Raw genomic sequence first — 22,284 nt, forward strand, 5'->3', positions numbered from 1 at the left:
AACTTCTTAAGTAGCTTGAACTTAAAATAACTGTGTTTAGGCAAAAAGTAAACAGAAGGTCTCTTCCAAGTCTTGGAGCTGTGCAAGGCCTACGGTATGAGCATCTAGATCATATTTAGTGCTGCCAACTCGGCACAATTAAGGCATGGTTATACTGGGCATTGCAATATCATGCAGCAAGATAAATTTATAACCTCAAACAGATCTTATAAGATTCACTATGTATACCAGGTAACAGAAAGGTGTTTGTTGTTATATTAATGCTAGTGATCCCTGTAGGTTCCATGCTGGTAGAAGATGACTAGCTGGTTTTATGTCTATCTCCACATTGTCTCTTCTCCAGGCTGAATTCTTCATTTGTACCTCATATATTTCAAAATTTGCATCTGCTTCTGTGGTTTCTGTTCACTTCTTTTTGGTTTTGTTGCTGTCCTCTCTTGACTCCTCAATCTGCACATAGTTGCAGCCTTCACTTCTTTCAGTTAAAGTCTTTCTCCTCTGCTTCACTGCAGTGACTTTGATCCTTCAGTTTCTGGGTTGGTATCATTTGAGATGTTAGATGCACTCTCTTGGTATTGCATACTGTCTTTGCCGGCTAGCTGATCTGCCTACAATGTTAAATACAGACAAAACCACTCTGTATTAATATCGTAACATTATGTGAAGAAAATATGACTTGACTCCACTAACACCTACTCTGTCTGAAAACTTTAAAGTAAAATTTAGTTTATCAAGGTGCTGGAAAAAGAATACAGGATCAGTAGCTGGACTGCTACAAAGTACAGATGACATCTAAAACTGTTGAAAAAAAATAAGATGTGATTTTAGTACACGATAAAAATAGAGTATGTGATGTCTGTTCCATTACATAGTGTTACATGTGCGCCGGCTTGTTCTGACATATAAATAAGGCAGTTCTCATTTCCTTGTGAAGCTTTGTAGATAGTGCAGCATACTTGCTGATATTTTCCAAAGTGAGGAAGATATTTCCAATTTTTCTAAATTCTCATCTCTAAGCATGATGCAAATGTCACTAGTGAAAGACACCAATGACTACATACTACACTGAGTTCTTACTCATCTTGATGGGTTCTGTTCAGGACAATTTGTAGTTGTTTGGGGGGTTTTTTAGTGGTTTTTTTTTTGTTTCAAACAATGTCTTTGATATGCCTTGTAAACCCTTTTTAGTCTTTGCTGAGTCAGTCTCACTATGCAGTGGAAAATACGTGTTTAACATAGTTTTTAGTATTAAGACTTAACAGCATAAGGAACTTAGCCATAGTAGTTCTAGCAGAGTTGTTCTGCAATGGTTACCTTGCAGACCTCCTATTCTGAAATGGGTGCTCAGCTTGCTGACAACTTCCTCTTTCCAAGGTGCAGAAGTTACTCCGGAATAGATTGCTTGTGGCACAACCTCTCCATGAGGGAAGTGGAATGTCAGTTACCACGAAAGCATCCATCTCTATCCAGATGGTAAACAAGCTGTAACTCATTCCTTCTCCATGTATCCCTTCCAGGGTCTTGAAGACAACTGGTGGCTCTCTAGGAGATGATGTTTTAAGCATTGACTGTGTTGGGTTAAAAACAAATTGGTTATGCATGCATCTTTCTGAAAACAGTTATTTGATCTTGTGTCTTGGGGACCAGATGTATTACACCAATGCATTTTTTGAAAAATGCTTGTTTTGAGTAGTTAGGCTTCCATTTTTTATTCAGCTACACTTGACTAAATAGGCGTTTCAGAGGAGAATAACAGAAACGATTGTTTGAGTTTGATGCCTACCATTATCCTTGTGCTTCAGCAAATTCTTAGAATTTAATACTTGCCCAAGTTCACGGTTTATCCTGAAAATTCAAAATAACTAGCAGCTTTTACAGTGTTGAAAACTAGAAGACAACTGGAACTACTTCAGAAAATGCTTTGCTTCTAAATGCTGCACATAAACAAAATGGCATTAATTCAGTATGAGTTACACACAATGTCAGGAAAGTCTTGTTACCGACAAACTGTCAATCTTATGTCTGTTCACTTGCAGGAAGCTTAAATTAGGGGGTAGGGGAAAATGGGAGCATTTATGACTCACATGGATTGGGAGATAATAAATCTAAACCTATGTTTACATTTAAAGTAACATAAAGCTTTAAAAATGTTTCAAACTGTTAAATATTTGTAATATTGTAGTTTGTAAATCTTGTGTTTTCATGATTCACTGGGAAAAATGAATTCACTGGGAATGAGAAAATAACTCACAAAGGACAATTTCCAGTGTGTCCTGGATTTCACAGCCCCTGGATGTTGTGAAAATGAAACTGGAAAGCATTTGGCACTGCTTGCAGGCAGGTGTGCTCTCCATGCTGACTCCCCATGGTCCATGGGGTCTTGGCACTACTACCCTTTGCATAGAATCTCTAAGCAGAAAGCAGAGAGTGCTCTCACATCAAAATAACTTCTATTTTGCTGGTTGGTTATGTTTCTTTCGATAAAAATATTATATATATAAAAAAGTTGTCTTTTAATTCAATGCCCAAAATTATTGAATAACAAGGGTAGAATCATTTCCTCCTCTGAAAGTTGGAAGTGGGGAGGGAGGATGTGAGAGACAGACAAAGGAGACAACCTGCTTCTCAGACAATGAAAGTTTTTATCACTCATTTAGAATATGAGTTCAGTGGTCTGTATTGTGGGTAGAGAGTATTGCCTTTTGGTAACAATGAGTGTGACAGATCTAAGATAACCTTGTCTTGAACTAGGACAGTAAGACTCTCCATCCTCTCTCTCACTGAACACTGGCTATTTTGAATTTCTTATTGAAGGCCTAGCAATCTGTATATGATGTATGAGAAGACTAGATACCAAAGAAAGACAGTGGAGTTTGCAAGGGAGGGTAAGCGTTTGTGTTGGATTTACATGGCAAGGTTTTGGTAGCAGAGGGGCTGCAGGGATCGCTAATGTGAGAAGATAGCAGAAGCTGTCCTCATGTCAGATGGAGGCAGTTCCAGCAGGTTCCAAGATAGGCTGATAGAGTCAGCCAGTGCTGACTCTATCAGCGATGTTGTAGCACCTCCATGATAACATATTTAAGAAGGGGGAAAAAAGCTCCGCACAACGGCTGTCAGAGGAGTGAGAAAAATATGAAGGAAACAGCCCTGCAGACACAGATTCCCCTGCAGCCTGTGCCGAAGACCACTTTGAGGCAGGCTGTCTCCCTGCAGCCTAGACTGTAATGCCCCAGTGTGGATGTGAGGATGTTGTGAGAGACCGTGTTGAAAACCCAACAATTGAGATAAACAACTTTTGTTGGTCTTTCATCCAAGATTTTAAAAAGGCATAATTTAAGATCTTCAGTGTGCGTGATTGGTGAGTGATTGAGCATTCAGCTTATCACTCTTCATCTAAATTGCTTGTTTTCCCCAACATATGGTATTTTCTATACAGTGAGATGAAAGACAAGTCTCTCTTAATCTACAGACTCTCTGGCTGTGTCAACAGTTATACGTGCTTTGTTGCTCAGACTGAATAAACTTCATCACATGTTGTCTCTTTCAGAGTCGATGCAGCTGAACAAGTGAGTTGACACTTGTTTTTCCTGTGTCATCAGTATGGTGTTGTGTTTGGTTGCAGTTAAAGGCTCTTCTGGCTACATATGTATGACTTTGAAGTCAACTGAGTTGTCGGTGTCATGTAAAAACCATTAGGCAGCAAAACTGTCACTACAGTCAGAGTTTGGCTTGCATAACTTTGCTCCAACAGAAGAACTTAAGTTCGCTCTTGACTCTGTCCAAGTCTGTAAGCCTGGGACTTAGAAACATTCTTTATATTAATAATCTTTCCAGGAAAGTGGTGGATTCCCCAGGAGATTGACCTGGACGGGGTGCTTGGCCATCTTCTCTAGACTCCGCTTCTGCCGAGAAAGGTTGAACCAGAAGATCCTTGAGGTCCCTTCCAACCTTGTATGCTGTGATTTTATGATTAGTAGTAGAATAGGGAATTAGGACAGCAAAGTCTGATCCTCCAGTGATGTAGTGGCTTTTCAGATAGTCAAAGCGCTTGGTATTAATGCTGGTGGTTTAGATTCCATTGAATATTTAATTGAAATATTGTGAGATCATGGGGATTCCCTGCTCTTGTGTTTGCTTTCATTGTGAAATAAAATTATTCCGAGATAAAAAAACCCTTACTGATTTTGTTTGCTTTGTAAATGAAGGGTTTTGTTAGAATCTGCATGGACATTGTCTTGCAACTTCAAAGAACTGGTGGTACAGTCTTTGCTGGAGCCACCAAAGAGTGGTTTCATTTTTAACTAGTTCATAATCCCTCCAACTAAAAGCTATTCTGTGAAGTGGCTTCGTGTTACAGTAACTTTTGGATATGGACTTTGATGTATTCATACCATGAGTAAGGCATTATTGTCTTGTGTTTCCCTGAATTAAAAAAAAATGTTTCACTTAAAAATCAAGTTGTTATTTTAGACAACTGAGATGGTAGCAGTTCAACCGTGTGTGACTGGCTAATTTGGAATGTTTGGTCTAATCTGTCTTGAGATTTAGACTCTGAGAAAAAAATTTTTGCAAAAGTTGTCAAGCATAGCAAAACTGCTGTTGAGGTAAAATGTGCAGGTGAAAAGAAACAGCCACAAGGAATGTCCCATTAACTTGTCACAGTTAACTGGGAGAGTCACCAGCTTCATGAGTTCTGCTGAATCTATGGTAGTCCCTGTGGCAAAGTTTCCCTATGTTTGTCCTATTGAGGTGTTGTTAATACACAGGTATAAATAAGCCAGCTGAAAAGCTGATACTTTATTCTTTTACTCCTTTATGGTGCTTGGACTTAATTTCCATTATAGTCTTTTGGATTCTATTTCCCTTGACATGTAAATTTCCAGAATCCGTTTAGTGATGGAGCAGGCTGGGCAGCCAACCCTCAAAGTGAAGGACAAAACTCAAACCTTCCTGCAAATTACTAAAAACTGCAGCCTGCTGCAATAAGATTTTCAAATCAAACCATATGTGGGGCAGCTTTCTAACTACTGCTAATCTATACTCTCAGGAATGTATGTACATGTAGCATTTACCTTTGATAATGTTTTCATCTGTATTTTTGCCTTAAAAATTCTGAACGCTCTTTTAAAGTACATCTGGAGGAAGTGCTAGCACACAATATTCTCTCCAAATAGGCAGCAAAAATTGCAACTTGCAGGGAACCTGACAGAGAAGCCTGACACTTATGTGAATTTGTGGTTCTTCTTTTCTGTCTTTTTTGAAAAAGTCATTTTTCCAGATTCTGATTAATACTGTGCATTTCTGCATCATGACTCTGAGGTCAGAGGTTTTGCTAATAATCACTGCTTTTATCTTCTCACCCTCTTAACGGGATTGGATGATCTGTTGATTGGCATGAAATGTAAGAAATAATTTTTGGCTAAAATCCAGTGTTTCTGCTCCTCATATTAACACTCAGAACTTCTAACTTTATTCATTTAAAAAAAACCCCTAGACACATCAGTCCTTGTTCATTCTTTAGAATAAAGATAAACAGAATTTTGTGCTGCCATGCATATTTCAGTACTGAAAGGTGTCCATTTGTCCTTCAGATCTGAACATTTATAACAGCAAGAAGCTGAATTCTATAGCATGATGAGAATTTATCTTGTCTCATGTAATTCTTTTGCAGCAATGAGAAGATTAGAGTGCTGTACTTTATTATAAACTTAGGTCTACCATTAATTCTAACTGAGCAGTAGCATCATCGAAGAGAGGTGATTTCTATAAGCTTGAACTGTTTATTCTAACTATTTTTTGATTATTCTACTGAGGTTTTTAAATAAAAAACACATGGGTTTTCCTCTTGCATATTCTGTCTTTCTAGAAAGAAATGTGATTTGTAGTGATTATCATTAATTGCATATACTTGGCTAATTATGTTGGTGTTTAAAAAGAATTATGTCTTCCTGGCTGCCCACTAGATGAAATATTTTTGATGGCAGACTTTCTTGGTCTTCCTCTGTTTTTAAAGCTGCTGATTAAAAAGCTACAGTTTAAGAGCTTTTACCGACTTTTCTGAATCTCTGGATTTCTGGTTCTCTTCAAAGAGAAGCAAATTATTGGGGTTGATTCTTTGGAGAGGTCCTATGACTTAGTGTATGAAAGAACAAAGAGTGAAGAGTGCTGAAGTCAGTTGACTGTCTGAATAAATAACTTTAAAAAGTTTCTTTGCATTTTAAATCAATAGAGCTTCTGAGGAAAGACCACCTTAGAGCTTTGTCCTCAGGTTCTAAACTCCTTTTTGGTCACTGCTTCTATATTTCAAATCTTTGAACTTGCTTTTACTGGCCATAACTGTCAGGGTGATTAATAATAAATACCATTTGTATGGAAGGTTTAGCACATTATAAGATAATTAATGTAGATGATTAATAATAATGTTAGCATGCATGCAGAATTAATTTTCTGCTATTAAAAATGCCACAAATAGTATGTATTATTTAAGTAAAAAAATAAATAGACATAGAAATAATTGAATGTGAATTACATGGGTGTAAACAGTGTGGAATATTATGCTTCTAAGGAAGCACTTTGTTTTATCCAGACACACATAAAAGTAAATTTATGCAGCATTACGTGACGTGATATTATTACTGAAGGAATCTGCACCTTTTTGCTTTTACAGGTCAGCAGGTGATGGTGGTGAGGATCTTGTTCTATACACTCAAAAGACATGATCTATAAGGCGTTGTGTAAGATACCAATTCTTAGAGCAGCCATCCTAGGTTTTGCCTATCAGCCACAACACAGCTTTGTGGCCTCCTCCTTGCCCCAATACCAGTGTTCAGCTTTTGGCATACCAGGCCCCATACCAGGCTGTGGAGTGTGGCCCAAGTGAATGTTTGTGGGGAGAGGGTTTAAAAGCACTGTTAGCTTAAATTAGTAGTGATGTTAAACTGATGTAACTTTCCCTCTGTAGCCAGTTCTTTACAAGGTATTTAGCTGTACAGCTACCCTAACAGACCTCTTGGGTAAGAGCCAGAAACACAACCTGTGACTTGTCTGACTGGGATAGTGGGAACCCTGCAGCCTTAATTTATGTGAAGTACTTCTGGCTTGTGTTGCTCATGTGTTTGACTGGGCATTACTGCTGGTCTGAACTACATCTGTGCTGAAGCAAGGTTGCCAGTAAAGCCTTATGGGTAAACCGTTTTATTGTAGACAGTCAAAACATGTCCTATTTAAAAACAAGTTTAAAAAATTGGCAAGAGTTGAGTTGGGCACACATACATGTGAATTGTATACGAAAGACTGTCTGTATGGAAAATGCTGTTTGTTCAATTGCTTCCATTTAAAACCTTTTCTACTCATGGACCATTCAAATGCAGATGTATAAGAAAGCAAGGATGTCATTTGAAACTTTGGTACTGTTATTAGCATAAGAAAATGAAGATCCTTTGCTAAATTCTTCTGGGATTCTCTTCTGATAGCACTTGCCTCTTTCTCCTTATTCTCTTTTAGGTAAACTTAGCTTATTCTGGTCTTCCGTGTTATTTCTCAAATACAATTTAAAGTCATTACCTAAAATTTTCTCTAGCTCTCCATGGCACCTCTACCCCACCATGATTTGTGCAGCAAGGCAACAGGCAATGGAAGCATAAAGCATAATGTTATGTGTTGTGTTTGATGGTATTGTCTTTTAGAGGTGGCTGCCACTTCAACACCCATAGTTAGCTTTATCAAATTCTACCTCTTGCTCTGGGAATGCAGAACTGTAAATTATATTTTGAGTGAAATCATTTAGGTTAAGAAGTCTCAGCATAGACTTTTATTCTTCTCATCCTAGCTACTCCTTGTTTCCTTGGCTGTGTGTTTGAACCTGAGATACATGTAATATTTCAAGTGAGTCAGGAGAGGGAGCTGGCATTCTAAGGGTGAAAAAGAATCTTCTTTCTATACAAATAACCCTTTTTTTTAATCATACCTCTGAGTGTAGAAATGTGATGGGGTAACCTCTCTGTATCTGAAATAATGAGAGTCCAGACTGACTTCTAGAACATAAAGTTACAGGTGAGGATTTTTTTTTTACTGCTTTGTTCTGTGGCTGATGGTCACTTTTATCTATTACCTGAGGATTCCATTTCGAAGTGTTGACAGTGCTTTTCTCTTGGAAAGAGGTCTAGGTTGCCAGTAGTATATGTAGGTGATAGGAACAGTAAGCAGAAACTCTCACCTTCATCTGAGTCCAATAAAATGAAAATGTCATTGCTGGTATTAATGTTGCCAGTAGTAATTGCACTTACAGGGCACCATCGTGGTATTACCTGCTTGCCCTTCATGTGACTTTTGGAGAGATTAAAGGCTTTTCGAGGACAGCATGCCCTTCAGATGACTGATTGGAATGTAAAATTGCCCTGCATAAGGGTTTCCCCACTGCAGTGGGTTAGTCTTAGCCACCAGCCAGGCTCCTACTCAGCCCACTCATTTCATCCCCCCATCTGCAGGCTGGGGGAAGAAAATGTGGAGAAAAAATGGGAACAAATGCTTGTGGGTCAAGATAAAGATAACTCTTTCCCTAACTCAAATCTACTCCTTCACTCCTGACTTCTGTACGCACTTCCTTCCCCCCATCTCCAGTGGTCAGTGGGTCTGTTGTGGAGATGGCTGAAACCAGCTGTGTCCAGCTTGGGACAGTCCCAATGTCTTCTCTGAAAAAACTAAGCAAGTGGTGCTTAGTTGAAGACATGATAGATTCTCGCTGCTTTTTTTCAGTAGCAAAATGGACTTCTGAGGCTCTAGGTATGCTACTATAATCAGGTTTTGAAGGACCATAAAGCTCAACTAGTGAAAGTGCCTATTTTGAAAACAACTGTGAAAAACCAGCTTTCAGAAAAAGTTAGCGTTGTTCAGATCATATTATAAATTTGGTTCAGTTGTTATTGTATTTGTCACTCGAGGAAGAGACAGAATGTGATTGAGAAGTGGGGAATGAAGTGAGGAAGGAGGGATGTGCGAACTGGCAAAGAAAACTTTATACTTGCCCTTCAAATCTCACCTGACTTTCCTGGATCTGTTTTATGTTTGTGTTACATAGGACATCTTTCCAATGGGTTACCTGGCATAGATTTGAACTATTTAATGATTGTTCTGCATGTGAAGTAATTGCTTCTCTGCTCTATTTTCTATATGTTCTCTATAATGCTGTTCTACCATTCCAATCTTTGATTCATCTCAATGAGTTTCTATTTTTGAATAATTAAAAATCTTTTCTTCATTCCTATTGCAGGGCTTGAAAATAGCATATGATTCTTCTCCACCCTTAATTCTTTGTCGTTTGGGTTTCTTAGTTTTATTTGCTTTTATTTGTTTTTATTGTAATTTTTTGTTGTTAGTGTGTGGGGTGTTAATTTTATTTTTTATTTTTATTGACGCGTGACTGCCCTTACATAAAAGGTAGAAAGCATAAGGTGATGCAATGGACTTGGCCAATGTCAAGCTAGCATGGTAAACATATTGTGATCTGACTGGAAGTCCGTTGCCATTTGGGTTTTATGTAGTGACTTGCCTGGTATACATAAAATATGGTGATCTATTTAGTTATTCTTGTTCTGGCTTCTTCAGTGAACACTAATTCTTCTTGCCAATAACTAGTTGAGAGATGAAATCTGACTGCTGTTGAGAAATGCTGATGTGCAGCAATAGTGAGGTTTATTATACCCACTGTTTGGGGATTTTTTTTTCTTAATGTCTGTCTACAAATTCTCATTGGCATCTTGGTCACAGAAACCCAGCTCGCTTACACTGTTATGTGCCAATCTGCCCACACAGAGAATGTTTTTAAGTGGTAGTGTGCTGTTTCCGTATTTGAAGCTCCCAGTTATCCCCTTGATAGGATGTGACTTGTGAGAGCCCTGGTTTTTGAGACTTTTAGTTTTATCATAAGCTTTGAGACTAATTTGAAGGAATCAGCTTGATCTGTTGGTTGAATTTATTTGGGTGGATTTTTTAATTTATTTTTGAGGGGTTATTTAACTTTGCTTATAAGCTATTTTTGCTCATGAAATAGCAGTTTTAGTTTGGGGCCTTGACAGAAATGACTGGGAGCAAAATATTTGTTCTTTCAAGGTTATAATAAGTAAATATCATTCAGGGTTTAGTGGTGTGTGTATGCATTTGGCATTTTTTTATTGTTTGGAGTTTTTTGTGCAGGGGGAAGTTGAGGTGATTTTGGCTCTTGTTTTCAGCTAATTTCTCAAAGGGACTAAAATGAATTTTGTTCTCCTTCAGATAAAAGCTCACATGCATCATCACTTGTGTTCTCTTCTGGACACATTCAACACTGAAGCAGTACTGGTGTATTGCCATGACAGGGTGAGAGGCTTAATGGTTATTTGAACAGTGTCACATTTTCAAGGGAGCTCATAACCAGAAATGAAAACTTGAGTCAATGGTTGGCTGGTAAGAAAATAACTTGATATCTTCATGTAGCTTGAGCAAGTTAGACAGCCTCATGGAAGTATGATGTGTTAAGTAATAACTCGCTTTTCTTCAATTAGCACTGAATTTACAAAATGTAAGCATTATTTACATAACTTCAAGCACAAAAAATGCAACTCTCTACATTCTTATGAATCTGCTCATTGGGTCCCCAGGAGGAAGCTGAGACAGGTACCAAGGTCATGGCTAGTTTGCAGCATGCCCTCTGCCAGGGTGTCATCTTTGGATGGCAGCATGGAAACTGGAATTTAAAAACATGTTGCCATCTTTGACAGTACTACCTATGGCAGCATTGATGGGATGGATAACATTGTTTTCAGTGCAGGTTTTGCCAGCCCAGCCATGGCCTCAAGTGCTTGCTTGGCTGAAGCTGTTAGATACCATGGCAGTTGTGTTGTAATATGCAGCTCTTTAGTTAAGAGCTCACTCTGACGTGCCTACAAGAGTCATGATCCAAAGGATAACTTCACTGTAGTTATATACCCTGCAGTGACCAAGCTTAGAGGATGCAGAGGGTTGTGTCTCTCCTTTCCATCTTCCTAGAGACCTAATGAATAGATTTGTAAGAATGTATAAGAGTTGCATTTTTGTGCTTAGAATTGTAGAACTACTGCTTGCTTTCAATACAGCTGAATGTGTTTGAGAATCTGAGGGCTTGACTACCTAGAAGAAAGCAAGTTAAAGGACAGATGATAACTGAGCACCAGGAGTCAAGGCTAATTAGAAGCACAGATGGCTTTATGCGTGTATAGCCTGTCTGAAACACTGGGAGACAGCACTGCCAGTGGCTGTTAAAAGGCAAAGAAAATTCCCACTGCTAAGCAGTATGGCCAACAGATACAGCCTTAGGTTTGAAAACTGAGTTAATAATAGTTCAGGTGTAAGAGGACCAAGCACAACATATTGAGCTATTCTGTTTCAGGAGATGCCAAAGAGAGGGCATGCTGGGTGCCATCAGAGCAGGGCAGTATGAGGCCTGCTGAGTATGGAGCTGAGACTTGGTGGCTACAAATGCTCCTTTAAGAACTTGTTAGAAGTTAAAACCTTGGGTCTGTGGCCATGAAAGCATAGCAGTCCACTCTGCAAAAATATTTCACATATTTCAGAATACATAATTCAGTGCTTTCTTTCAAAAAAGAAACTAAATCTTCCCTACATACTCATTGCTGCTACTCACTATTCAGTGGCTTTGATTGGAAAGTTAATTGGCTTTCAGTCTTTTCTTGACAGTGTTTTTTTTTTTCCTTATTTTTGGTTAGCCCTGGAACAACTAAAATCAACACTAATCAGCTTGTTCAGATAGAGCCACTTGGCGTAAAATTTTCCCTGACTGATCAATTTTCCCTTTCCTTCACATCCACCAAAAGCATGTTAAAATCTCTTGCCTATTCATGTGTCCAGTCTGGAAGAGTTTCTAATTAGAGGAGTTATTCTTTGTTTTGTCATGTTTTAGCTGACAATAATTTCCATGGATTCCCCGAGACTGGAAGTCTCTGGCAACTAGAAAGATAACCTACTTGAAGTGTGGACCATGCAGCTGTCACTGTGGCTGTACAAGGTGTTTTATACTTATGCCCATTGGAGTCCTTGTAGGATTTGCACTGAGTCCTTATTTAACGTAAGAATTTTCTCTGATGCTATGACTCATGGTCCCAAAGAAGATATGAAGGGGGTTTATTTGAGAAGGGCTTCCATGATACAGAGTGGAAAATCTGGCATGATTGTCAGACAAGACACGGGTGACTGATATGGAACACCTTTTTTTTTTTTTTTCTTTCAGTGGTTGCTCATTATCACAGAGATCCTCAACCTGCAAGTTTAATTCAATCTTTCTGTCTTTCTTCAAGTGTCTGCCTCGTGCTCATTCGGTTTTACCTTAAGTTGCAGCTGTTGTTTTGTTTGTGAGGTGGAACTCTTCATGCCCAGCCCCCCAGTGCTTCGCTGTGAGGTTTCATGATGCTCACACAAGTTCTCCAAGGAACACTCCCGCAGAAACTGTTTTAACTGTTGGTTGGTTTTTGTTTGGTTGTTTTTTTTAAAACAAAAAAAACCTACCACCAAAACAAAAACAAAGCAAGGACAAACAAAAAAAAACAAACCCAAACAAACCCCCACAAAACCAAACAAGGTTTTGCAACTTTTATTACATCACTGTTTCCAATTATAGTAACTTTCATAACAAAGTTATTACTCTACTTAATAGTATATGTATATTGTTTGTTGCCATATACTTCATTTTTTGAGATGTAACTTTTGCAGGTCTTTGGCATCTGACAGTTCTGAACCATCTGTCTAGCAAGGTAGAACTGCAAAATATTTGTCGTTTATGGTTGGGTTTTTTTAGATGTATCTTCAGAAAATATGCACAAGTCGAAGGTCTGTAGAGAAAGGCATTAAATTCCAGATGATTAGATTAATAAAAATTTTGTTGTATGAAATAATTTTCAGTCTTTATGTAGTACCAGGTTTTGAAAGAGTAAGTATTTTTTTAGCTTCTCTTTTGTCTAGAAGGAAGAAAGAAGAAAAAGACAGTGAAAATTTGAAGTTTCTTGTCATATGGACATTTTTTGCATTAGAGATCACTACCATGGATATTAATTCCTAAGGAAAAAGACTGCTATTTTGCCTGTACCACCCGTTTCATTCAGTGCATAGGTGTGAATTTATCAGTCCACAATCCGACTCCCTAGACTGTCAGTCAGTGAAGAGGCAGAATGAAGGAGAACTGGTCATCCTTTACTTTTAGTAGAGGAAATGAATTAGTCACATTTATCTGCCCCGTAGTGTACCATCTCAAAGTTTTTTGTCAGCAATTTGTTGACTGCAACCACTCTATCATCTAAGTGGGAAAGCTCATTTAATGACAAGTTAAATGTTACATAACTTATTGGAGATTATATGTAATACTGCATTTTATGGTCTAACCGTGTAGTGCAGAGCTATTCTCCATGTAAAACATGTTACACATTAACTACTGTTTGGATACAGAAGGTGGAGTATGCTCTCTCTGGTTTCTATTGGGTGTGTGGCTGTTGAAGATAAACATGTTCTGGTAGTTAATGCCATAAAGCAAACACCCATGAGTACAGTAATTGTAGGGCATCAAATCTCTTTTCCCTAGATTTGTGAATTCCTCGCGTTCTGCTGTTTCTCCTTTTATTGCTTTGCAGGGCTTTATCCTCCCTCATTTAAGCAGAATCTGTTTCAAATTTGTTCTGCTTTGGTTTGACTTCTGTTAACAAGTGCTGATATTACTCCATATGGGAAAATATGTTCTGGATACTTTTGTTCAGTTTATAGTAACTGTTGTACAAGTAAAGACGATGGTTTCATAGCAATGTACTGTTTTAGGAAACCATTGTATTCTCATCTGCTTTCAATAGAATGTTGAACTTTGGTTAAAAGTGTCTACTATCCACCTCCTGCCCCTCCAAAATAATGAAACAGTATCTTACAATGATAATTTAATGTTTAAGTTTTTATGCAGCTTATTTTAATGGAGCTCCTAATGCTGCTCCTGAAATTTGATAAGATTGAATTTCTGTGCTTCTGCTTCATTAGTAAAAAACCCCCAAAACCACACCAAACCCCCAAAATTCAACTTGAATAAAATTTGCTACCTACACTTAAGCTTGCATGACCTTCTTGGAAAAAATAGAGATGTAACACTTCATCTTGTCTATTGGTGGACAGATTTTAGACAGCTTAGAACCCTGAACCTGCATGTTATATTTGATGCTGCTTTTGTGCAGAAGACCAAACAAAAGGAACTGAACGCTTAAATTTGTGAATTTTGCTACATTTTGGGATGATGTGGAAATGCCTAATATGTTAGAGCTTTAAAAAATAAAAATTGAAAAAAGAAATTCTTAAAGGTGTATGAGGGGCAGCAGTCACAAAAGTAGATCCTTGTATAAAACTGTAGCTTCAGTCTTGTGCTCAGATTTATGGTCGTCTCTTATGTTTTTAGCCAAGGGGTGTTTTTGCTCAAGAACTTGAACACTTCCTTCCTCAAGTAACACAACGGGATTTACGGTTGTTTCTTATTGCTCCTTCCTCCTACCCACCAAGCTTTGGTTTTAGCTCCACCAAAGGAAGCACTATAAAGCAAAAACTAGAAAACAAAGCTACCTCCAAGCTTTACTTTTCTAGTGCTGAAGAACTGGGTATCTAAATTTTTGCCTTGACCTTAGAACAAGTACACAGGCCAGTGCAGCTTAGCTTTAAGATCAGCTAACTTTTGTCCTAGTACCTGTAGCTGATAGTTGGGGTTAGTTTTATTTCAACGCCTGTGAGTTTCAGGTGGCATGGCAAGTAAGAATCACAGCTTTTTTTGGCCCTGTTTTGTTTCGTTGTTTAAAGGCTGTAAATGTGATTGCAATTAGCAACATACATGGAAGATTCTTATCATATCTCATTAATTTTCTTCACCGTGCTCTTCAAGTATTCTGGCAGTCCAGAATTTATTTTGCAGCTTCAGTGGTGGCATGGCACTTCATGACTGCAGTTGATACGTGATAACAGCCAGCAGATTTCTGACAGTGTGTCAAGCAAGCTTTTCCTGGAGAATCTGTCTTCCTGGAGTCTAAAATGTTGGCTCTGTGACTCAGGACACTTACAGAACATAAGCCTTTCTTTTCTCTCATACACTTTTAGTTACAGTGAACTTTGAAAGTTTTCTTTGAGAGGGAAATCTGATGCTGTTGGAATAGCTGCAGACAGGAACAGCGTGGCACTCTATCTTTCCTGTGGGAAATAAAAAGAAATGTCAATACAATTCTACAGGATAAATAGAATTGCTATTTAGGTATTGTTTTCCATTGTGTATCTTCTCTCACCCATTCGAACTTAAAAAGAAACACACCCAAATCCACACTGACCCATAAAAAACCCCACTTTCTTTTCTGTTACAGAAAAATGCAAAGGGACAGGAGTTGTTTGACCAGATTGTGTATCATTTGGACCTTGTGGAAACTGATTACTTTGGTCTGCAATTCATGGATGCTTCCCAAGTTACAGTAAGTATAACTTCAGTCAACTTTTATGTTTTGCAGTAATTTGTGTTGCCTGTTATAAAAGTATTACTGGTGCAGTTCCATGGAGAGATGTAGGCATTAGAGGACATACTGCTGAAACAAGTGATACTGTGTTTGTTTCTTGCACATAAAGCCACATCCTCTAAAGGAGTCTTTTGTTATTTTATATGATGTGCATGTGACTTACTTGATTGCACTTAAGTAAAAAAGTGATACATTTGGATAAAGAAAAAGCTACTTTATGTTTAGTTGGCTCATGGTATTCAGGATGGGTTGAATCTCTTGCAAGCAAAGGTTTCTTGTAACTCCTATCCTTGCTTTCCATGCACAGATTATGTTGCTTTGTGTGTTTACATTCATTTGCAATAGTGAAAACTTTTCTCTCTCTTCATTATCTAATGGCCTTCAGCGTCTACAGATAAAATAAATAAATAACCCCCCCCCCAATATTTACAGATGCAGGTACATAGATATATTAGTAAGATAGTGTTAAAAGACTACAGCCTTGTGATTGCACTGTACTGCTTTGTATTTAATCCTTTCGTTTTTCTGTTCACTTTATGTGACCAGGCAGTTTGACAACAACCTGCATTGTGGATAGAGAATATAAGTGGAAAATAAGTGTTTCTTTTTAGTTCTCTCTGGCCAGTATGTAAATGTTTTTTCCATGAAGCAACAGGAGACATGTACTCTGTGGTATTAGAATAAAATAATGGGAAAATGTAGCCACAATAGTGACATCTTGGGAAATGTAGATTCTAACTTTATCATCCCAGAGTTCTCAGCTGTATTCTCGAAGAGGCTCAGGTCAAATGTGATTGGGATGGATCAATGTTTTAGCAGCTGCACGATCATCTGTGTTTTACCAATGACTTTAAACAACAAACAGGAAACCTGTCCAGGTATTATAATTACTTGATACTGGAAAAAGGGAATCTGTAGTTTTGGGTAGAAGTGGTATTAATCTATTTAAACATTATCCTGATGTCTCAGTTAATTTAGGGCTACGTATTTATCACTGGAAACTGATGCTTTGAATTAAGTATGTTCTTAATGAGTTTGGGATTTTTAGGAAGTTTAGTGTGTGTGTTCCTGATAAAATTTGTATTACATAGATTGTGTGTTCTTTTATGATGGACCTAATTATAAGGACACAGTTAATAAAGCAGACCCTGCTCAAAAGAGGAAAAATGCATTATATCATTACTGATTGTCAAATCATCTAACTGGGAACTTGATAACTAGGAATAGCTGCCTGGCAAGAAGTTCTGTAATGTTTTGAAAGAAGGGAAGCAGATAGAGAGAGTGAAATATCCTTTCTTAGCAAGAGAGAAGGCAGATCAGAAGCAAAAAACCTGGCTGAGGAAGCAGAGAACACTCATTTTCTTGTATATTTGCAGAACTGAAGGGCTCTTTTTAATGGTAAGAAAGATGAAACAGACATGTGAGCAGCTATGATTTCTGTAGAGAGCTGTATCCCTGGTGTTCAGGGCAAAATATGCCTGTATGTGCAAATGTTTTAGCTTTGCTTGTATGCTATTTCTTTCTTCCCTATTAGGGAGGGAAGCGAGTTTCATCTGCCCGGATTTGGAATTAGAGTTGTCCTTCTCCTAGGATGACTGCCAGAAGGCTAGCAAGCTCATCGTGCCCATGAATATATTGAATCTGACCCTAGGGTTTTGACCTGTCTGGCATGGGTGACCTTACTGAAGGCATGTACCATCGCCAGCATAGCTCGCAACCACATAGGGGTACATAGGCTTCTTTCCCATTAAGACAGTTAGGGCAAGCCTTTCACTCCCTACTTTTCTGCCACTCATCTATATTCAATCCCAGGGAAATACCCAGGAGCAACCCTTTGTCCTGACCACGCTTTCAAGATGCAACAAATATATCCAGAACGTACCGAACCTGGCAGTAGCCACAGGTGAGCCAAAACCAAACCATTCCAGCCCCCATACCCACCCAGGGCTCAGGTACCTCTTAAGGCCCCAGCCCGACCGAGACCCCCAACCCCCCAGAAGAACCCGCTATCCGCCCTGACCTTATCCTCTCCCCACCGTGTTACCACATATCTTCCCACGCACTGCTCACCTGTGACACTTCATACAGGGCTGTCCTGCCCACCCTCCCGCCACTCCAAGGACCCCCACGGCTCGCCCGACACCCTTCACCTCCCCCAAACCGGACTGGCAAACCTCTGTGTGCTCCGAAGCTCTCCCTCTCCTCTCCCACGAGGGCACAGTCCCTGCCGGCGAAGCGCCCCTCTCCTTCCCCCCCCCCCAGGCCTGGCCCCATGCCTCCTTTTAAAGCTGTATAAACTATAAAAATACTGAAAGCAAGAAAGGGAGACACCAACTGAGATGTTGGAACAAATGTCAGAGGAAGAGAATTTAAACAAACCTATATTAGCACTGAGTGTTCATCTAGCAGTCCTTTGGTTCTCCAGGTAGATCCTGAGTCTTGATTTCATAAAGAATTATTGTGCTCTTGAACTACTGCAGCTGCCAGCAGATGGTCCACATTTACCACTTCTGGGTCTGAGTTTTTGTCTGATATATCATAGTGAGCTACAACTGGAGGTCCATCTGGTATCTCTGCAGTGATTGTCTTGCTGCTCCTTGAAACTTCATCATCATCTGATGAACTCGTGCACGAGTCACATGTCAGGTCACTATCACTGATACTGCTGTCCTGCAGCAGGTTGTACTTCTTGTGAGTAGCTGCCTCCCATTTCTGTCTCAAGAACCAGATTCTTTCTTTGTGCTTTTGGCTTCGATGACCCAGTCATCATCACTTTGTATAAGAAGAAAGGAGTTAAATCAGACTGTTCAAATTACCATGGTATCATTCTACTCTCCATTGCTGGCAAAATCCTGGCAAGAATAGTTTTGAACAGACTAATACCCACTATAGCAGAAGGAATTCTACCTGAAAGCCAGTGTGGTTTCAGAACCAACAGGAGTACCACAGACATGGTGTTTGTTCTCAGACAACTGCAAGAGAAGTGTAGGGAACAGAACAAAGGTCTCTATGTAACCTTTGTTGACCTCACCAAGGCTTTCGATACTGTGAGCAGAAAAGATCTGTGGCAGATTTTGGAACGTTTAGGTTGTCCCCCCAAGTTCCTTAAAATGATCATCTCACTCCATGAGGATCAACACGACCAAGTCAGATATGGCAATGCACTTTCTGAGCCCTTTCTAATAACCAGTGGTTTGAAACAAGGCTGCGTTCTTGCACCAACCCTATTCACAATCTTCTTCAGCATGATACTCCAAAGGGCCATGGCAGACCTCAATGATCAGGACTGTATCTACATTCGATATCGTACTGACAGAAGCCTTTTCAACCTAAGGCAACTGAAGGCCCACACTGAGACCTTAAACCATCTTGTCCAGGAGCTGCTTTATGCTGATGATGCCGCCCTTCTCACCCACACAGAAGCAGCTCTACAGCGTTTAACATCCTGCTTTGCAGAGACTGCTGAGCTCTTTGGGCTGGAAGTCAGCTTAAAGAAAACAGAAGTTCTCTATCAACCTGCACCTCAGGAAGTCTTCCATCATCCTCATATCACCATTGGCAAATCAGAGCTCAGATCAGTCCAGCAGTTTAATTATCAAGGTAACCTCATCTCCTCAGATGGTAAGATTGGTGGAGAGATAGACAACAGGTTAGCAAAAGCATATAGTGCCTTCAGAAAGCTTCATAAAAGAGTTTGGCAAAATAAACACTTGAAGTACAAAGATCAGTGTTTACAGAGCCATTGTGCTGTCTACTCTTCTATATGGATCCGAATCATGGGTCATCTACCGCCACCACCTGCGTCTCCTAGAGTGCTTCCATCAACGCTGTCTCCACACAATCCTAACCATCCACTGGTCAGATTTTGTGATCAATACATCTGTTCTAGAACAAGCAGCAGTCACAAGTATTGAGGCCATGTTGATGAAAACACAGCTGCGCTGGGCAGGGCATGTCTCCAGGATGAAGGACCACCGCCTCCCTAAGATCTTGCTCTATGGTGAACTTGCCACCGGCTGCCGCATGAGAGGAGCCCCGAAGAGAAGATACAAGGACTCCCTGAAACAACATCTCAGCCTTGGCCATATTGACCAACATAACTGGTCTACTCTGGCCTCCAATTGGGAGGCCTGGAGACACACCATCTATAACGCTGCTGATGCTTTTGAGAAAGCACGCAGGATCACTCTCGAGGAGAAAAGACAATGCAGAAAGAATCGTGTCTTGCAGAATATACCACCTAAGGAGTCTTTCTGCTGTGCCTTTTGCAACCGGACATGCCTGTCTCGTATTGGCCTTTTTAGCCACCAGTGCGCTTGTAACAAATGTGGGTAGAGCCCTTCCCAAATCTTCATTCGCGAAGCCTAGCCATGATTAGGGAGGGAAGTAAATGATGGCATCTACAGTTCCAAATGGGATAAGTGTTTTGAACACCTACTGAGGGGACCTCAAAAAGCCACTGCTGGTTGCAGGACTTGGGTGGTAGGGTTATGGTTTCCCGTATTAAGAGGAGTGTTCAGGGCAGTTATTTACCTTCACTGAAGTGCAAGGCCAAAAGCTCTTCCTTGCCTTTTTTGGGGGGGGGGGTGGTGGGGGTTTGTTTATACTAGCTCAAGCTGGGCAGAGAGTAGAGCTTAGACAGTTTCAAGGCACAAGCTTTTATCTTACCCAGCACCCTGTGCAAAAAGGTTCCAAGCATTAACAGACTTCCTTGGTCTGTTTTGGACTTGTGACCAGCTCTTTTCATTTGCATAGCAATTAATGCATAGCCTGCATGGCCTTCTGCTTAGTGCCAGCTCAGCCACACAGTGGCAATTGCGGGACTGGGAGATTAAAGTTGTGTAAACTCTTTGAGTCACTAAGCCTTTGTCTTTAGTATGTATTGTTAAGTGCTAAACATCTTTAAGCCTTATAAATAAGGGAGCACAAAATAGTCTTTGAATAGTGGAGATTGCTTCTATGTGCTACAAGGCCAGCAGCTTTTGAGTGCACTATGTTTCCTGCAGTTCTGTAACTTTGCCAAAGATTCAGGACAAGCAGTGTTGATAGCTGTGATTTAGAAAAGAAAGTCATGATTAGAGCTTATCTGCTTTGAAAGAGAAAAAAAACTTTGTTTGAACAGCTAATTTTTAATACAAAACCCCCCATAAAGCTGTGAAAAGCAAGATGTCAGCAGTAATGCAGAAAATACTGTAAAGTCTATTCCGTGAACTCTGCCTTAGTTTGTATCTTGAGGTCTTAGAAGACATCCATGAATAGAAGGATGTAGATAATAATGTGTAGCTTATTCTAAAACAAAGCTTAGTGTACTATTGTATTTTGAATTATTTGCTATTAACTTCAGAAGTAGAAATACTGTAATGCAAGAAAATAATTTCTTGTTCAGCTAATGGTTAAGAACTTCAACGGAGATGTAGTGCTCGGGCTGATTTAAGAGTGTCTCTCTGATGCAGGAGGTCTCTGCAGTGGTTTAGAGAAAATATGAAGCTTATTGGGTTTTTAGTTAATTTTACTACAATGTGTATGTTCTAGCAAAGCAGGAAGCCTTGAAAGCTTTAGTTGAGGTTCAGAATAGCAATAATACTGTCTTGTGAGACCATAATATTGAAGTTTAGCTGCCATGAGGAAGTATTTTATTGATCTTTGCAGAAACTGGTTATGTGCAACATATTCTATGGTTGGTTTGGGTACTTGACATTTATTTTTGGCTGCTGGTAGCTAATTCTTATTCATTTTCTGTCCAGGAGTGTCCTATCTTTGTCTCTTACTCCAAAACATTTTAAGAAAAAGGGTTTCTGTGGTTAACAGATCCTTATGAGCTCCATATTTTAGGATTCTCTCAAGATATAGATATCTCCATTTCTACAGTTGCATTCTTTGTTCTAGTGTTCCATCATGTGATAGGAAAACATGGATACCCTCCCAGCCCCCTTCTGTTTTACAGGAATTCGTAACAGAAGGATTGCCTATGTCGATTTGCTTGGAATTTGCTTGTTTCCTTCATGATTCTGTTCCTGTTCACAAGAACAATTACAGAGTAATTCAGGGAAAGAAGTTTTAAGATAAGTCTTGAAATTATTTTTTTTCTTTTTTTTTAGTGTGTGAAATAAACCTCTGTAATCCTTGGGAATGCATGGAAGCAAAAGAATTAAAATGCCACTTTTCTCACACGTGTCTCTTTCGGTGATCCTCTAAGTTGTTTAAGTCCTTTATGTCTGATCTCTAATGTCACAAAGGCCCCTTGGCTTAAAGAATGTCATATGGAACAGCCTTTCCCAGCTGTGCTCTACAGCCATTCTGAGGATGTGTGTATGCACCCAATGCATCAGGCATGTTAGGAAGCACTGGATTTACACGTGTGTACAGCAAGACTGTTGTGTGAGGACAGCCTGTGCTTCCTGCAAGTGCCCATGGCTATGGTGGGGACCAGAGTTCTCTGGGGAGATGAGAGCCAGGACCAACCTGCCATGAATTGTCCTGGCAAGTGCTGTTTTCATCTGAATTTCTTAATGTTGACCAATTACTAAATTAGATTTTGACTCACTTGTTGCAAGAGGTGAGAAGACAATGGAGGAGATGAGTGTGTAGAAGCTAAAATAGGCTTTCATGAAAGCAATTGCAAGTATAAAAACAGAAGGAAAAAAACATGGCAAGAACTGTGTTTCCCAGACTGAGCCTAACCAGCAGCAGTGTGTCAGGACGCACTGATCCAGACACCAAGATCCTCACCTCTGTGGAAGGTAGC

At 39.5% G+C, this 22,284-nt stretch overlaps 1 protein-coding gene across 5 annotated transcripts in view; it reads left to right on the forward strand.

Annotated features, from left to right (window-relative positions):
- The window catches only part of EPB41L4B (erythrocyte membrane protein band 4.1 like 4B), a 166,657-nt gene that overhangs the window by 33,985 nt on the left and 110,388 nt on the right, over positions 1-22,284 (forward strand). For all 5 annotated transcript variants that reach the window (XM_051812642.1, XM_051812643.1, XM_051812644.1 and 2 more), the window contains exon 2: positions 15,393-15,497. In XM_051812642.1, the coding sequence (XP_051668602.1) occupies positions 15,393-15,497 (105 nt within the window). The remainder of the gene's footprint in view (positions 1-15,392; positions 15,498-22,284) is intronic.

This window comes from Manacus candei, unplaced genomic scaffold (genome assembly GCF_025592945.1).
Source record: "Manacus candei isolate 608988 ecotype Guabito, Panama unplaced genomic scaffold, ASM2559294v1 h1tg000088l, whole genome shotgun sequence".
NCBI classification, from domain to species: domain Eukaryota; kingdom Metazoa; phylum Chordata; class Aves; order Passeriformes; family Pipridae; genus Manacus; species Manacus candei.